The sequence below is a fragment of the Eptatretus burgeri genome, chromosome 19 (genome assembly GCF_056783735.1).
Source record: "Eptatretus burgeri isolate ZD-2024b chromosome 19, Ebu_testis_v1, whole genome shotgun sequence".
In the NCBI taxonomy this organism is placed as follows: domain Eukaryota; kingdom Metazoa; phylum Chordata; class Myxini; order Myxiniformes; family Myxinidae; genus Eptatretus; species Eptatretus burgeri.
The window spans coordinates 869191-883196 of record NC_140979.1 but is presented as its reverse complement, the minus strand read 5'-3'; the positions used below and the strand labels follow the sequence as shown (position 1 = coordinate 883196).

The window sequence follows — 14006 nt, the reverse complement described above, 5'->3', positions numbered from 1 at the left end:
TTTGTACTGAGGTCACCATTTTGTACTGAGGTCGTCATTTTGTACTGAGGTCACCATTTTGTACTGAGGCCGCCATTTTGTACTAAGGCCACCATTTTGTAACTTTGCTCACCATAACACATGCTCGGTGTTGTCATATTAACAGATTACATGTTCACAATCGACATGCTCCATCATGCACATTGTACGTTGTCCGTTTCGTGCATTTATCGAAAAAACAAATATCGATCATCTTCATAATGATGTTTTTCTTTCATCTTTTCATTTCTGTAGGTGGTGGTGAACAGTGGGCGGGAGATGCAGGAAGTCCTGTGGGATTGGAAGTATTTGGGAATAATGGGCTGAAGATGAGTACGGAGAAGACAGAAGTGATGTGGGTCAGGCAGCAGAGAAAATGAATGAATATCAGGTGAGAGGATGATGATAAACAAATATTATTTACTTTTTTTTACCTGTGTTTCTCCCTGCAGGCCTTGTCTCTCTCTCTCTCCCCTTTCTTGAGGTTGTTCACGAGGAAAGGAAGAGAGATATAATCGATTCCTGTTAACCATGTTCCTCCTCATAGGTAATCAATGTTTTATCAATGTACCCCGACGGACGGACACCCAGGCCGCACCGCACCTCTCGTGGTACACCCCGAAGGTCGACGAAGCACTTCACCTTTCCGCACCACCAAACGCCACACTACATCCCACCTTACAATGTTCTGTCCCATCGCATATGTTCCGCTAATTCGGAATTGTGTCCTTGTCACAATGTCCCTGAAACCATTGTTCGAGCTATTTTTGAGTGTTCGAGGTTGTCCTCCATTTTTACAGGTTTTATCACCTGTGATTCGGGGGCTCGGTTTTTTTTTTTTTACACATTGTGTTTATATATTTGGGGGTAATGTTCCTCACCGGTGTAAAAATGAGTTTTATCGAACTTCCTGTGCTCAGATGGCAAAACTTTCCATTTATTTATGGAGGGCATTTAAATTGCAGAACAATGACATTGTGGATGATGATGATGTTATAATCAATTTAAAGACTTGGTTTCATCTCCTTTCCATTTTGAGTTTGAAACCCATGATCATGCCTTGTTCGAAACATAATGGTGTGTTAAACAATCTTCATGTAAGCTGGCTGATGGTGTTCTCACAATTCATTTATTATTTCTGAGCCATTGTCCTTTTGTTACTCATTCCCCTTTCGTCAATGGTTTTCTTTTTCTTTCATACCTGTACCAATGTCTCTTTTACCATGTGATCATTGAACCTTATTGCAATAAAGACGAAAAATGTCAATGTCTGTCTCTCTCTCGCCCACTGCCGGGAGGAACAATGTAAATGTCAATCCCTCTCTCTCTCTCTCATCCCTGCTGGGATGAAAAATGTCAATCTCTCTCTCTCTCTCTCTCTCTCTCTCTCTCTCTCTCTCTCTCTCTCTCTCCCTCTCTCTCTCTCTCTCTCTCTCTCTCTCTCTCTCTCTCTCTCTCTCTCTCTCTCTCTCTCTCTCTCTCTCTCTCTCTCTCTCTCTCTCTCTCTCTCTCTCTCTCTCTCTCTCTCTCTCTCTCTCTCTCTCTCTCTCTCTCTCTCTCTCTCTCTCTCTCTCTCTCTCTCCCTCTCTCTCTCCCTCTCTGTCTCTCTCTCTCGCACCTCCTGCTGGGATGAAATATGTCAATCCCCCTCTCTCTCTCTCTCTCTCTCTCTCTCTCTCTCTCTCTCTCTCTCTCTCTCTCTCTCTCCCTCTCTGTCTCCCTCTCTGTCTCTCTCTCTCTCTCTCTCTCTCTCTCTCTCTCTCTCTCTCTCTCTCTCTCTCTCTCTCTCTCTCTCTCTCTCTCTCTCTCTCTCTCTCTCTCTCTCTCTCTCTCTCTCTCTCTCTCTCTCTCTCTCTCTCTCTCTCTCTCTCTCTCTCTCTCTCTCTCTCTCTCTCTCTCTCTCTCTCTCTCTCTCTCTCTCTCTCTCTCTCTCTCTCTCTCTCGCACCTCCTGCTGGGATGAAATATGTCAATCCCTCTCTCTCTCTCTCTCTCTCGCACCTCCTGCTGGGATGAAATATGTCAATCCCTCTCTCTCTCTCTCTCTCGCACCTCCTGCTGGGATGAAATATGTCAATCCCTCTCTCTCTCTCTCTCTCTCTCATGCCTCCTGCTGGGATGAAATATGTCAATCCCTCTCTCTCTCTCTCTCTCTCTCTCTCTCTCTCTCTCTCTCTCTCTCTCTCTCTCTCTCTCTCTCTCTCTCTCGCGTTTCCTGTTGGGATGAAAAATGTCAATGTTTGTCTCTCTTGCGCACTTCCTGCTGCAATGAAAAATGTCAATGTCTCTCTCTCTCTCTCTGCCCCCCCTCCCTGCTGGCCATTTGTGAGTTGGTTATAGCATAATGGTTGCTCCGTGCAGATGCCCTGTGTTGTGGTGAGTGTTCATGTGTTTTTCACTTCTCCTGCCACGCCACCACCACCTGATCTCGTTCTACCTGATCAGATTTTCTGTATCCCCGGCCATTCCATTTCGGCAACATTTTTTTGGTACGGGAATTAATGGATGCTTGCCATGATCAAAATGACTTTGTAATATTTTTTTCTGGACTTGGTAAAAGCTTTCGACAGGATTGATCATGTTTCCTTGTGACGTGTTCTCGAAGAATATGTATTTGGGGTTAATTTCAGAACCTTTATTTATATCTTTATTGCACACTGACATCTTTGGTTGTCATCACTAAAGTTGCCCCAATATGCGCACGCTGCCCCTTTTACTCTGTAAACGAGGATGTAAGTCACTTTTTTATTGGCTATGAAAGACTTTTCCCATTGTTTAATTGGTTAAACGTTGTCTCTCTCAAAACGAAACACACATTCACTTTTCGATCGTTTATTTTTGTTCAAATGAAACAGCGTCAACATTCCAAAAAGTATGAACTGGTTTTTTTTTTTTAGTAGGTACACTAAATTTCCTACATATCTATCTAGAAAGGAGAAGCGAAGTGGTAAACCCATTCAACAATGTGACATCATGTCATTTTTGTGACCTCATGTCATTTTCAAATTAGCTTGTTTCTGCGAAGTTAAAACTTTTTGAACGCAATCTTTCCAAGACCGTGGCTGTTCTTGCTATGTTTGTAGAAAAATGGTTTTTGTGAAGTTTGTCAAAAGAAATAAAATTTTTTTTTTTTTAAATTTCATTCCAAAAATGATGTTTTTCAAAAATTTCTAGTGATGTTGATTACCGTCGCCGGAGGAGAGGGTATTGCATTTGGGTCTGTCCGTTTGTCCGAACGGACAAACAGTTGTCTGCAGACAGTTGTCGGATTGACTAAATTTTCACCATCGGAGCGACTACTCGTTCCACTGAGTAGTCGCTCGTATGGTGAAAATTTTGTCTCAATCCGACAAGCGGTTGCGGAGAAAAAAAATTACACGAAAGTTCTGTGTGGACAAACAAACAAGCAGACAAACGGACCCAAATACAGTACCCAATCCCCTGGCGAGGGTAACAACAACCAGATCCCCAAGAGAGAGGGGAGGGCAAAATAATCTCGATAGGGTGGTCATCCTCTCTCCGGGGTTGGCATCCTGTCTTGGGAGAATGGCAGACTGAGGGAGAGTTTGATTAAAATAAGTAAAAGAATGCGATTCGGGTCTTCATTGAGAAGAGAACACTTGGGAGACCCTGTTGAGGTTGTCCTCGACCTAAAGGTTGAGAATCTCATCCATGGTGAGGTCGGGGAAAGAGAAGTGCGACTTTGGGATGGTCAGGCAGTCAACATTGAGCGCAAACTTGAACCCGGAGTGGGTATCCGCATCCGCACCCATATCGCCACCCCAGCCAGGGTGGTTTTCCTCAGCGGTGACGGACTCTTCGCTTTCATTTCTGGCCATTTCGTGCGACATTCGGCAAATGGAACATGGCTGTGACACCAGAGCTCTCGAACGTCGCCTTCTGCGCCTGGCCGTGTAATATGATGCCAGAGCATCTGTATAACGTAAGATGTTGGCCCTGGTGTCTGTCGACCGCGGCAAGGATCGGTCATCCCGGTGATTGACGTTGTCATTCCTTCGGCTCTCAGCCTCTTGTGTGAACCTTGTACTGCCATTGGGAAGATGCATCACGAACATTGGTGGTACAACCGCAATGTTGTTGTTGAGATGACTCGAGAGTCCCATCGGCCACACGGGCATTGGCTTCCAGCCCATAACGTTGTCGCTGAGATGAGGTAAAGCTCTCATCGGTCTCACGACCATTGGCTTGTAGTACGTAATGTTGTCGTTGAGATGACGCAAAGGTTCCATCGGCCTCATGCCCGAAGCATTGTCGTAGAGATGACGAAAAGGTTCCATCGGCCTCACGTCCGAAGCGTTGTCGTTGAGATGACGAAAAGGTCCCATCGGCCTCACGTCCGAAGCGTTGTCGTAGAGATGACGAAAAGGTTCCATCGGCCTCACGTCCGAAGCGTTGTCGTTGAGATGACGAAAAGGTTCCATCGGCCTCACGTCCGAAGCATTGTCGTAGAGATGACGAAAAGGTCCCATCGGCCTCACGTCCGAAGCATTGTCGTAGAGATGACGAAAAGGTCCCATCGGCCTCACGCCCAAAGCGTTGTCGTTGAGATGACGAAAAGGTCCCATCGGCCTCACGTCCGAAGCGTTGTCGTAGAGATGACGAAAAGGTTCCATCGGCCTCACGTCCGAAGCGTTGTCGTAGAGATGACGAAAAGGTTCCATCGGCCTCACGTCTGAAGCGTTGTCGTAGAGATGACGAAAAGGTCCCATCGGCCTCACGCCCAAAGCGTTGTCGTTGAGATGACGAAAAGGTTCCATCGGCCTCACGTCCGAAGAAGCGTTGTCGTTGAGATGACGAAAAGGTTCCATCGGCCTCACGCCCGAAGCGTTGTCGTGGAGATGAAGAGAAGGTTCCATCGGTTTCACGACCGCAACGTTGTTGTTGAGAAGAAAAGGTCCCAATGGCTTCACGACCTCCACACTGTCATTGAGAAGACCTGGCGTCTCTTGTTGCATCATCATCCCACCGAAACCATCTGGAGGTGAAGAAGAGGTATTCAATCATTATTATTTTTGTATACATTGTCGAGGCTCATATAAGAGCGAACACACACAACGCACAAGGGGGGGGGCAGGAGACAAGAGGGAGGGTGGGGGGGGAGAGGGAAGGACAAAACAGTGGGGACAGAGACATGAGGAGATCTGTGGAAGGGAGAGGGATGGGGGTGGGGAACATGGGGAATACAAGATGGACATTGCAGGGACTTTCAGGAAGGAAAGCAGGTAATTTGAAGGAGGTAGATTTGGGGTGGATTTACGGGGGAAGAAAAGATCGTGATCAGAGAGTGAGAGACCCAAAGAATCAGTCTCATCACGGGAGATACCAATGATACTAAATGCCTTGGTTTACACAGCGTGAAGAAGAGAAAGGGGAGAGGCAGGGGCACCAGCCCAGAGGGGAGAGAGTAGATACACACTTGTTCCAAGCTTTATGGAAGGAACTGAACTTACTCTCAGTTTGGTTTGCTTTCCATGAGGCAAAGGCAAGTTGTTTCAGGACAACTGCCTCGCCACAAGCTTCAGTGAACCATGAGTGAGAGGAAGGGCAGGACAACTGAAGATGAGACGGGATAAATCTGTTCATGAGGGAGAGTAAGTTTCTTTGAAAGAATTCCCAGGATGAGTTGATGTTTGAGAAAGTAGCGATCGGACACCAGTCGATAAGTTTGGTGGCTGCTTGGAGACCCTGCCAGTCGGCTTGAGTGAAATTCCAGACTCGACGGTGCTGAGGTGGTTCTCTGATAATAGCCAGAGAGATGTCCACTTTGACAAGGACGTGGTCAGAAGAACCGATTGGAGCGGAGGAAGAGCAGCGGATATTTTCAGGGAAATTAGTCAAAATCAGATCCAGAAGAGAGAGAGTACCATTGGTTGAGATCCGGGTCGGGAAGTTGACCGATTGAGTCAGTCCCAATGAGTCGCAGAAAGCCTTTGTTTGAGTGCCATGACAGGTGAGAGAGGTACCCACACCAAGCCAACTGGCACGATGACAATTGAAGTCACCACATATGAGGAAGAGAGAGATTGGATGAGAAGATAGAAGTTGGTCCATGTTTTCGGATAGTGAGGTGTCGATGGAGTCATCACTGTTTGGTGGACGGAACAGTGCACGTATAAACATGAGGTGGGAGTTGAGGAGAAGCCGTAGCCAGAGGTATTCCTGGAGGTGTGGAGGAGTGAGGGCAGTGCATGGAGAGTGAGGAAGAGAGTCTTTGATGAAGAGAGCAACTCCTCCACCAGGACGAGGCTCAGGTCTGTCATACCGGAGGAGGGAGTAACCAGGGAGAGATACTCGGGAGTCAGAGACGTCTTGAGGGAAGAAAGTTTGTTGAGCAGATAATATCTGGTTTGTCAGTGGCAATCTGTATGGAAAGATCTGTCGGGTTCGAGATAAGGCCTCGGATGTTTGAGGTCCACACTGTTAATGAAGAGGGAGGGGAGGAGGCTTTGGGTGCAGGGGAGGGGAGGGGGAGAGTAGGATGAGGGAGGAGGGGGAGAGGGGGAGGTAAGGAGAGTTGTTGAATGAGTGTGAGGGATTGCAGAAGACTTCGGGGACAGGGCCGGATGGGGAGAAAAGGCAAGGTGTTGATGGGTTGAAGTACAGTGGGGAGTAATAAGAGAGGGGGCAGAGGGCAGTTGAAGATTGGACGAGGTGGAGTGATGAGATGGAAGAGAGAGGGTAGGGGAAGGATGCAGCTTTGTGGATGTGAGGGGGAACATTAGAGGGTGAAGGGTGAGGGGGAGATTTTGAGAAAGGTGAGAGGGAAGCTTGGAGGGGGAAGCGAGTAAAGTTTGCTTCGATAGGGAGGGGTGCGAGGGAAGTTTTGAGAGGGAGGGGAGACGATGAGTGCAAGCACGGCCAAGGTGAAGTAGGGCGAGGGGAGAGTTGGAAAGAGGGGAAGGATGTCACTTGGTGGTGGTATGCTGATGAAGGGAGCGGGCAGGGGGAGATACAAGATTTGAGTGGTTGGGAAGAGGTGTAGGTGTGCTGAGAGGAAGGAAGGAGCATGTTGGTGGTGATAAGTGTACTGATTGAGAGAGTGAGACATCTGTTAGGTTGGAATGGAGCTCACAGATGTTAGAACACCACACACTTTGGGACATCAGAGGAGGAGCTGATAGTGAAGCAGAGGACAGTGAAGAGGTGTCAAGAGTGGAGGTAGAATGAGGGGCAAGATGGGAGGGGTAAGGAGAGGGGATAACAGGTGAGAGGTTATGAGGAGGTAGATTTAAGGAGGTGGGGTGAATTGGCACTGAAGTTGGAAAAAAAAAAGGGATGATTGATGGAACATGAACATACATTACAAACTGGGATACAACAAAAGGAGAATTCAGAAAATGGAGAAAAGAAACGTTGTAACAACAGGACGTTTCAGACATGGGATGGAAGAAAGGGTTTGTGCCAAACGTGACGTTTTGTACTTCGACCAAAAAGTTCCATCTAGGTTTCGTCCGACCACAAAACTCTGAGACGCGGCTTCAGAATCTCCGGAATGTTTTTTTTGCTTTCCTCAAACGGTACTCAAGGTGGGCTTTTTGAGTCATGGCTTCCTTCTTGCCACCCAACCGTCCAGGCCAGACTTGTGTCGTGCTTGGGATATTGTTGTTACATGCACACAGCAGACAGTCTTTGCCATAAAGGCCTGCAGCTGTTTCAAAGGTCCCATTGGCCTCTTGGTGGCCTCTCTGATCAGTCTCCTCCTTGCTTGGTCATCCAGTTCGGAGGGACGGCCTGATCTCGGCAGGGTCTTGGTGGCACCATACGCCTTCCACTTCTTAATGATTGTCTTGACTGTGCTCCAAGGGATATTCAAGGCTTTTGAATATTTTTTATACCCATCCCCTGATCTGTGCCTTTCGACAACTTCATGCCGGAGGTCTTTTGAAAGCTCCTTGATACTCATGATTGAGTCTTTGCTGTGAAATGCACCACCTAGTGGAGGAAACCTACAGGAACAGCTGATTTTATTCTGAAATAATCAGAATCACAACAATTTAACACAGGTGTAGGCCAATTAACTTGGTGCATGATTTTGAAGGTGATTGGTTACACCTGAGCTAATTCACAATTGCTATTATCAGGGAGGGTGCGACACTCATCCAACCAAGATGTTCTAGTTTTGTATTTTTAATTAATTTTCTGAAATTTGTAGGATTTGTTTTTCCCTTGGAAGTTGTGGGTTACGATGTGTAAATAAAGGTGGAAAAAGTCTGATTTAATGGAATTTAATTGCAGCCTTTGAGGAAACAAAAGGTGAAAATTTTGAAAGGAGGTGTACACTTTCTATAGACACTGTGTATAAGGTCCAAGGGCTCCAAAGGATGTAAAGGTTGAAACTTAAAAGGTCAAAATGGTCAAAAGGGATGTAAAAGGTCGATAGGAGTCTAAAAGGTGTAAGAGCCCAAAAGGTCTGCATGTCTGAAAGGTATGTCCCAATTGTCCGCAATTAATAGACATGGTCAAGGTCCAATAAGAGGTAATTAATCGACGTACACATGATTGAACTCACGTTCAAGCAGTACGTAATTAATAGACATACTCTCAGGGTTGACCAAGACTTCACCTCGACGAGGGTTCACCCTCCACCCGTGTTCTCCAGTTTTATAGACAGGATATACATAGATATCAAGTGAATCGGTTGAAAATAGACAAGTCATGTGATCTTGACCTTTTGACCTATTGACCTCAAAAACAACGGGCTTCCAACTCGTCACTGCCTCCACCAGGCGGTGAAGTTTCGTGAAGATCGGATTTGAAATGTGACCTGTAGGCGATTGACACACAGAACAAACAGAATGACAGACCAAACCAACCGATATACTTGTGCATATTCGATTTCACAATGAACAAACGACTGTGAGATGAAACTGTGACGTCATTCAAACAGAAACGTATCAAAGTAATATTTACCGTGTTGTACCTCTCGCGTCCACACCTCCAAGCTCACCTGAGTCACTCGGTGTCTCCGTTCCAGGAGCTACTGGTGACGCCTCGAAGCTGGGCACTTTCCTTGGCGCATCCTCCTGGTCCAGTGTTCGGACAGAACGCTCACCCATGTTGCGCTGGTCCAGCGAGCATGTGACCAGCTCAGGTCGTACACCCAAACCGCTCTCCCCAAGATCAACACCACAAGCATTTGGCTCCTGCTCAATATCTACGAGTGGTGTGTGGACGCCACGAGTGGCATCCACGTCGACGTCTCTTCTTTGAACAGCAGGTGCGCCCCGCGCCCAGTAATCTTGGAGGAACTCACTGATGAGAACGTGGAGAGGGGCGCAGTCGTCCGGTCGGTCTGCAGAGCCGTCCGTCGGTCGCCGGGAGATGCTCGGAGGAAGTGGTGGCGGCAAATGAAAATCAAACTTGGCCCACATGTCATCAACATGGTCCATGGCTTGGCATTGCTCACAAGAGCCTGATAAATCAATTGTGTATGAGTCGGGTTTGCTCGCCATCGCAGTCTCAAGTGCCGGTCACAGCGTTTCTGCGGTGGAGAGATAAAGGGAAGGATGGGGATGAAGAGGTAATAATTAAACCCCCCGACGTTTCCTTCTGTCATTCCCACAAACCGATACAACCACACCGACTCTTGGGTTTAGGGAACTCAAAACAATAACAGAGAGCGGCTCTCGGTGGAGCGCGTTCCTCCACCACGATGAACAGTTGATGTTTTGTTTATCCCACTTGATGGGCCAGCTCTGGATCTGGACCAATCGAATCGAATCAATTCTTCCTCATCACACTCCCGACCTGTACCTCAAGTTTCGTCCGAATCCGTGAGAATAAATTATTTTTGAGGTTTTCTTCATCTCCATCAGAAGATTTCCCGCCAAAAACGCTAATTTCACTTCACCTCCTTGAGCTTACCTTTATCAACATTCACTTCAGACAGGTGTTTGGTCCGAACAGTCCACACACACAAACCGACGATCACCTGAAAACGCCCGATGAAGATAAAACGAAAAAAAAAATAGTTTGGGCGGGAAACCGACTGCACACAGCACTAACCCTTATACACTGCCCATTGGAAGCGGCTGTGTCACCACACAGTCCACAGACACAAACCGACGATCACCTGAAAAGGCCCGATGAAGATACAACGAAAAAAAAACAATTGTTTGGGCGGGAAACCGACTGCACACAGCACTAACTCTTATACACTGCCCATTGGAAGCGGCTGTGTCACCACACAGTCCACAGACAAACCGACGATCACCTGAAAACGCCCGATGAAGATACAACGAAAAAAAACACAATTATTTGGGCGGGAAACCGACTGCACACAGCACTAACTCTTATACACTGCCCATTGGAAGCGGCTGTGTCACCACACAGTCCACAGACACAAACCGACGATCACCTGAAAAGGCCCGATGAAGATACAACTAAAAAAAAAAACAATTGTTTGGGCGGGAAACCGACTGCACACAGCACTAACTCTTATACACTGCCCACCGGAAGCGGCTGCGTCACCAAACACAAAAGGCCTCGCAATCCAAAGATAAAAAATAGAGTAGAGCACTAAAAGATGAAGATAAAACCGCGATCCTTCTCAGGTAAAACGATAACGTTGTGTAAGCTCGAGCGAAGGAAGACAGAATATTTTACAAACGGCGAGTTCCTCAAAACGGAAGCGCGAACGATTTTTTAAAACGTTCGTCCCTTATTGTGTTTCTGTCAGAAACGGATACACGTCACGAGTTGGGGAAAAAAAAAACCTGAGAAAATCCTGACAAGTTGATTCAGTTCGAACATTCCATGATGACGTGAAGCGACGGACGTCCGTTGGGACGAGACAAACCGTCCAACCGCGCGGGCGCGACGTCATGACGTCATCACGCCGATCGCTCCAACGACACGTCACGTTCAAATTTTTTTTTTTTCCCGAGACGAGAGTGAGACGGTTTTATTGAGAGTGAGACAAACATCGAGGGAATGAACGAACAGGATTTGGGGAGAATAAGGAAGAAGTAAAAATGAGCAAATAAGAAGGTTGAGTTAAGAGAGGTTAATGGGGGGTAATAAAGATCATGGGCAATGATTGGGGGGGGATCACGAGGTGGCGATGCGCTGAGAGATTGAGAAAGAAGAACCTCTAGAAGACGGTTCCAGGTGTTCTACTCCTACCTGTCCGTTTCATCCCACACCTGAAACGAAGTTACATCCACGATGGAATCTTCATGGCCGAACAGACGTCCTGGCTGCAGCGTGCACAACCTGCGACGAGGTGGGACCGCTTACATGAGAGTGTCTCACCTGCGTGTGAAACTTTCAAACATCCTGAATGAGTGGAAAGGGTAAAAAAAAAAGTAAATTATTTCATTCCTACCTTGAAAACTGCGCAACAGAAGTCAGGTTGTGTTCGTCGACGCGCTCTCGACGGGTGATGCGCTGACAGCAAACCCGCACGGTGACGTCACGGTCGTCGAGACCAAATCAAGTCGTCGTTCAGGAGCTTCAGCACGTGATGTCCGTGATAACTCGGCATGTCGACCGAGCAGCACTCATCGTGAAGAATGTATGTGAAGAACACCTGCTCTGGACCACCCAAGGACACCCACCACCGACTGCCACAGGTACGACGCTCTCACCGACTCAAGGTACCATCTCCATCCCACCGGCGTGTAACTTCCTCCGCCTGGAGTGTCGCGAGGTCAGATGACCCGATGTTGACGAACGTCGTTTGGACGGATGATGACGTCGACGTGAGATGGACGTCAATCTGCGAGGACATTGTTTACTTGGCATCGAACGGTCGTAAACAAACATGGAGATCCTTCACACCGGTCACGGCTTCCATCGTTCGACAGGCTCCTCTCGGCTCCTCTCGATCGCAGATCTCAACCTCCTTTGAGCTCGGAACATGAAATTTCGGGACAAAAACGAAGATGTTCTTTGGCAAAAACGGTATTAATTTTTTTTGATTAATCAATTAATTACTAAATCATTAGCGATTTATTAATTATTTTGTTTCTCATCTGCGCAATATCTCAGGTGCATTTTGAGCTCGGAAGCTGATATTTGGACACGACAGCGAACAAGTGATTTGGCTATGAAGGGTATTTTTGATTAATCAATTAATTATTCGTTTTTCGAATTAATTACTTAATTTTCAAAAAGCTGCGGATTCAGATGAAGCGGTGATGCTTTTGGTACGCTAATTAGCTAATTGATTAATCAATCAATTATTTTACGATTATTTATTTGTTTTAATTATGTAATTAATGAATTAATTCTTATGCACCTCTCCCTCCCAATTCAGTCTCCATGTGCTGGACATTGGCATGGTCGGGTGCCAAAGGCGCCGCAGCAATGTCGTGCGCTGGAGGATTTGTTGTTTGTTACTCTCGCAGGAGAGGTCTTCTTGTGTTGCTGTGATGTTTTGGGGTTGCTGTGATGTTTTGGGGTTGCTGTGCTCCCTCTGGCACTGGGTACCTTTGAGTGTGTGCACGGCATCATGAAATCAGATTACCAAGGAATTTTGGATTTGGCCAATATGTTTGGATACAGGTCTTGATGTTTGTGGAAAAGCAGAACAAGAGGGTGACAGGTCGACAAACACAACTCGGTGAAGGGGAAACAGCCGGACGAGAATGCATACAGCACGAGGAGAGGTACGCGTGACGTGTAGGATAGGGACAAATGTGGTGAGGCTCAGAGGTACAAATGAGAGAGACCATGAAGTGATGGTGGACAGCGGAGTTGAAATGTTGGAGGGAAGAGCTTGAGCTCACAGATTCAGGAAGATAGTTCCACAGGCGAGAGAAGGGGACACGAAAGAATGGAGGTGAGCATGAAGCTTTGAGTTTGTGGTGAGGCAGCATGGACGAACAGGTGTGGATTTTTCTCTCACCTGTAACGTAGTTCAGGGGAGGTATCAGCATCGAGCGGTGTCCGTCAGTCAATCAGGCATTCAGGCCGCATATGTCCTCCGTAACATATTTTGTGGGTCATCCATACCTTCCAATGGTACCCTGGTTCTACCCGGTGAGCCCAGGGGCATTGCCCCTATTTTTTTCATCAAAGCACCAAACTTCCCACATGTGGAATGATTTGAGATGTTGATGTGTCTGGAACAAGTTTCCTGGGTGGCCATTTTACAAGATGGCTGCAAAGATGGACGACAAACAGTCAAACGTCCACGTATTTCCCTGTAAAGAAGTTGTGATTATAAGTTTAAAAGGCTCAATGTCAGCTTTCACGGACGGGGAATTTTCATGTTTAAATACCATTCCATCCAGGACTGTGCTTTGATGTCCACCGGTCATAACTTTCCAAAATGGCCGTCAAAAATGGAACCTTCCAGATATCGTACCAAAACTCACGTTGCCATGGAAACCATTTTCATGGACGTGACGTGTATATACATTTTGAAATGCCGCACCAATTTATTTAGTTTTATCCAACTTATGCAGAGGTCAATTCCTCGTGATATTCATGTCCTTTTTTGTCCATTGTGTGGTCTGCAGGTCAATGGCGACGTGGCACTGGAAGGCAGTGAACGTGACACCTGGTGGCAATTCTATGAACCATCCATTTATGCCCACACAACATTCCCGACTTCCAACAACGACAGCTTTGAGAAACATTGGAATTTCCACCTGTAATTTCTGAACGTAAGAGAACTTCAAGAGTTCCAGAGGTTGGGAGAGTTTCATCAACCTTCGTCTTTGATTGGAGGAGATTTTGCGAGCCGAAATCGCTGAAAATAGCGAAATCATCATTTTTTTTTTTTACCGTGGTTGTGATGAACTCGCAAATACAACACGTCACCGGATTACAGTGAGATCCTGGCGGGTGGTTACACCTACTATTGGTCTGGTCACTCTGATGGTTACCATGGCCAAGGAGTTGCTGTAGCTGTGTCCAATAAGCTGACTCCAATTATAATTGAGGTAACACCGGTCAACGAGCGTATTATGAGACGAAGGATTCGTCACTCCTTGGGTGTCATTTCCCTGGTCTCTGTGT

General features: G+C 46.8%; 1 protein-coding gene across 10 annotated transcripts in view; it reads right to left on the bottom strand.

The window, feature by feature from the left end:
• Positions 1-2660: 2660 nt before the first annotated feature.
• LOC147008357 (uncharacterized) overlaps positions 2661-14006 on the bottom strand; it is an 81965-nt gene continuing 70619 nt past the window's right edge. For 2 of the 10 annotated variants that reach the window (XM_085864797.1, XM_085864798.1), the window contains exons 2-3: positions 8986-9519; positions 2661-5013 (exon numbers count right to left, since the gene is read on the bottom strand). In XM_085864797.1, the coding sequence (XP_085720923.1) occupies positions 3668-5013; positions 8986-9490 (1851 nt within the window). In that variant the 5' untranslated portion in view covers positions 9491-9519 and the 3' untranslated portion in view covers positions 2661-3667. The other 8 variants (XM_085864795.1, XM_085864802.1, XM_085864803.1 and 5 more) reach the window with 8 other exon arrangements.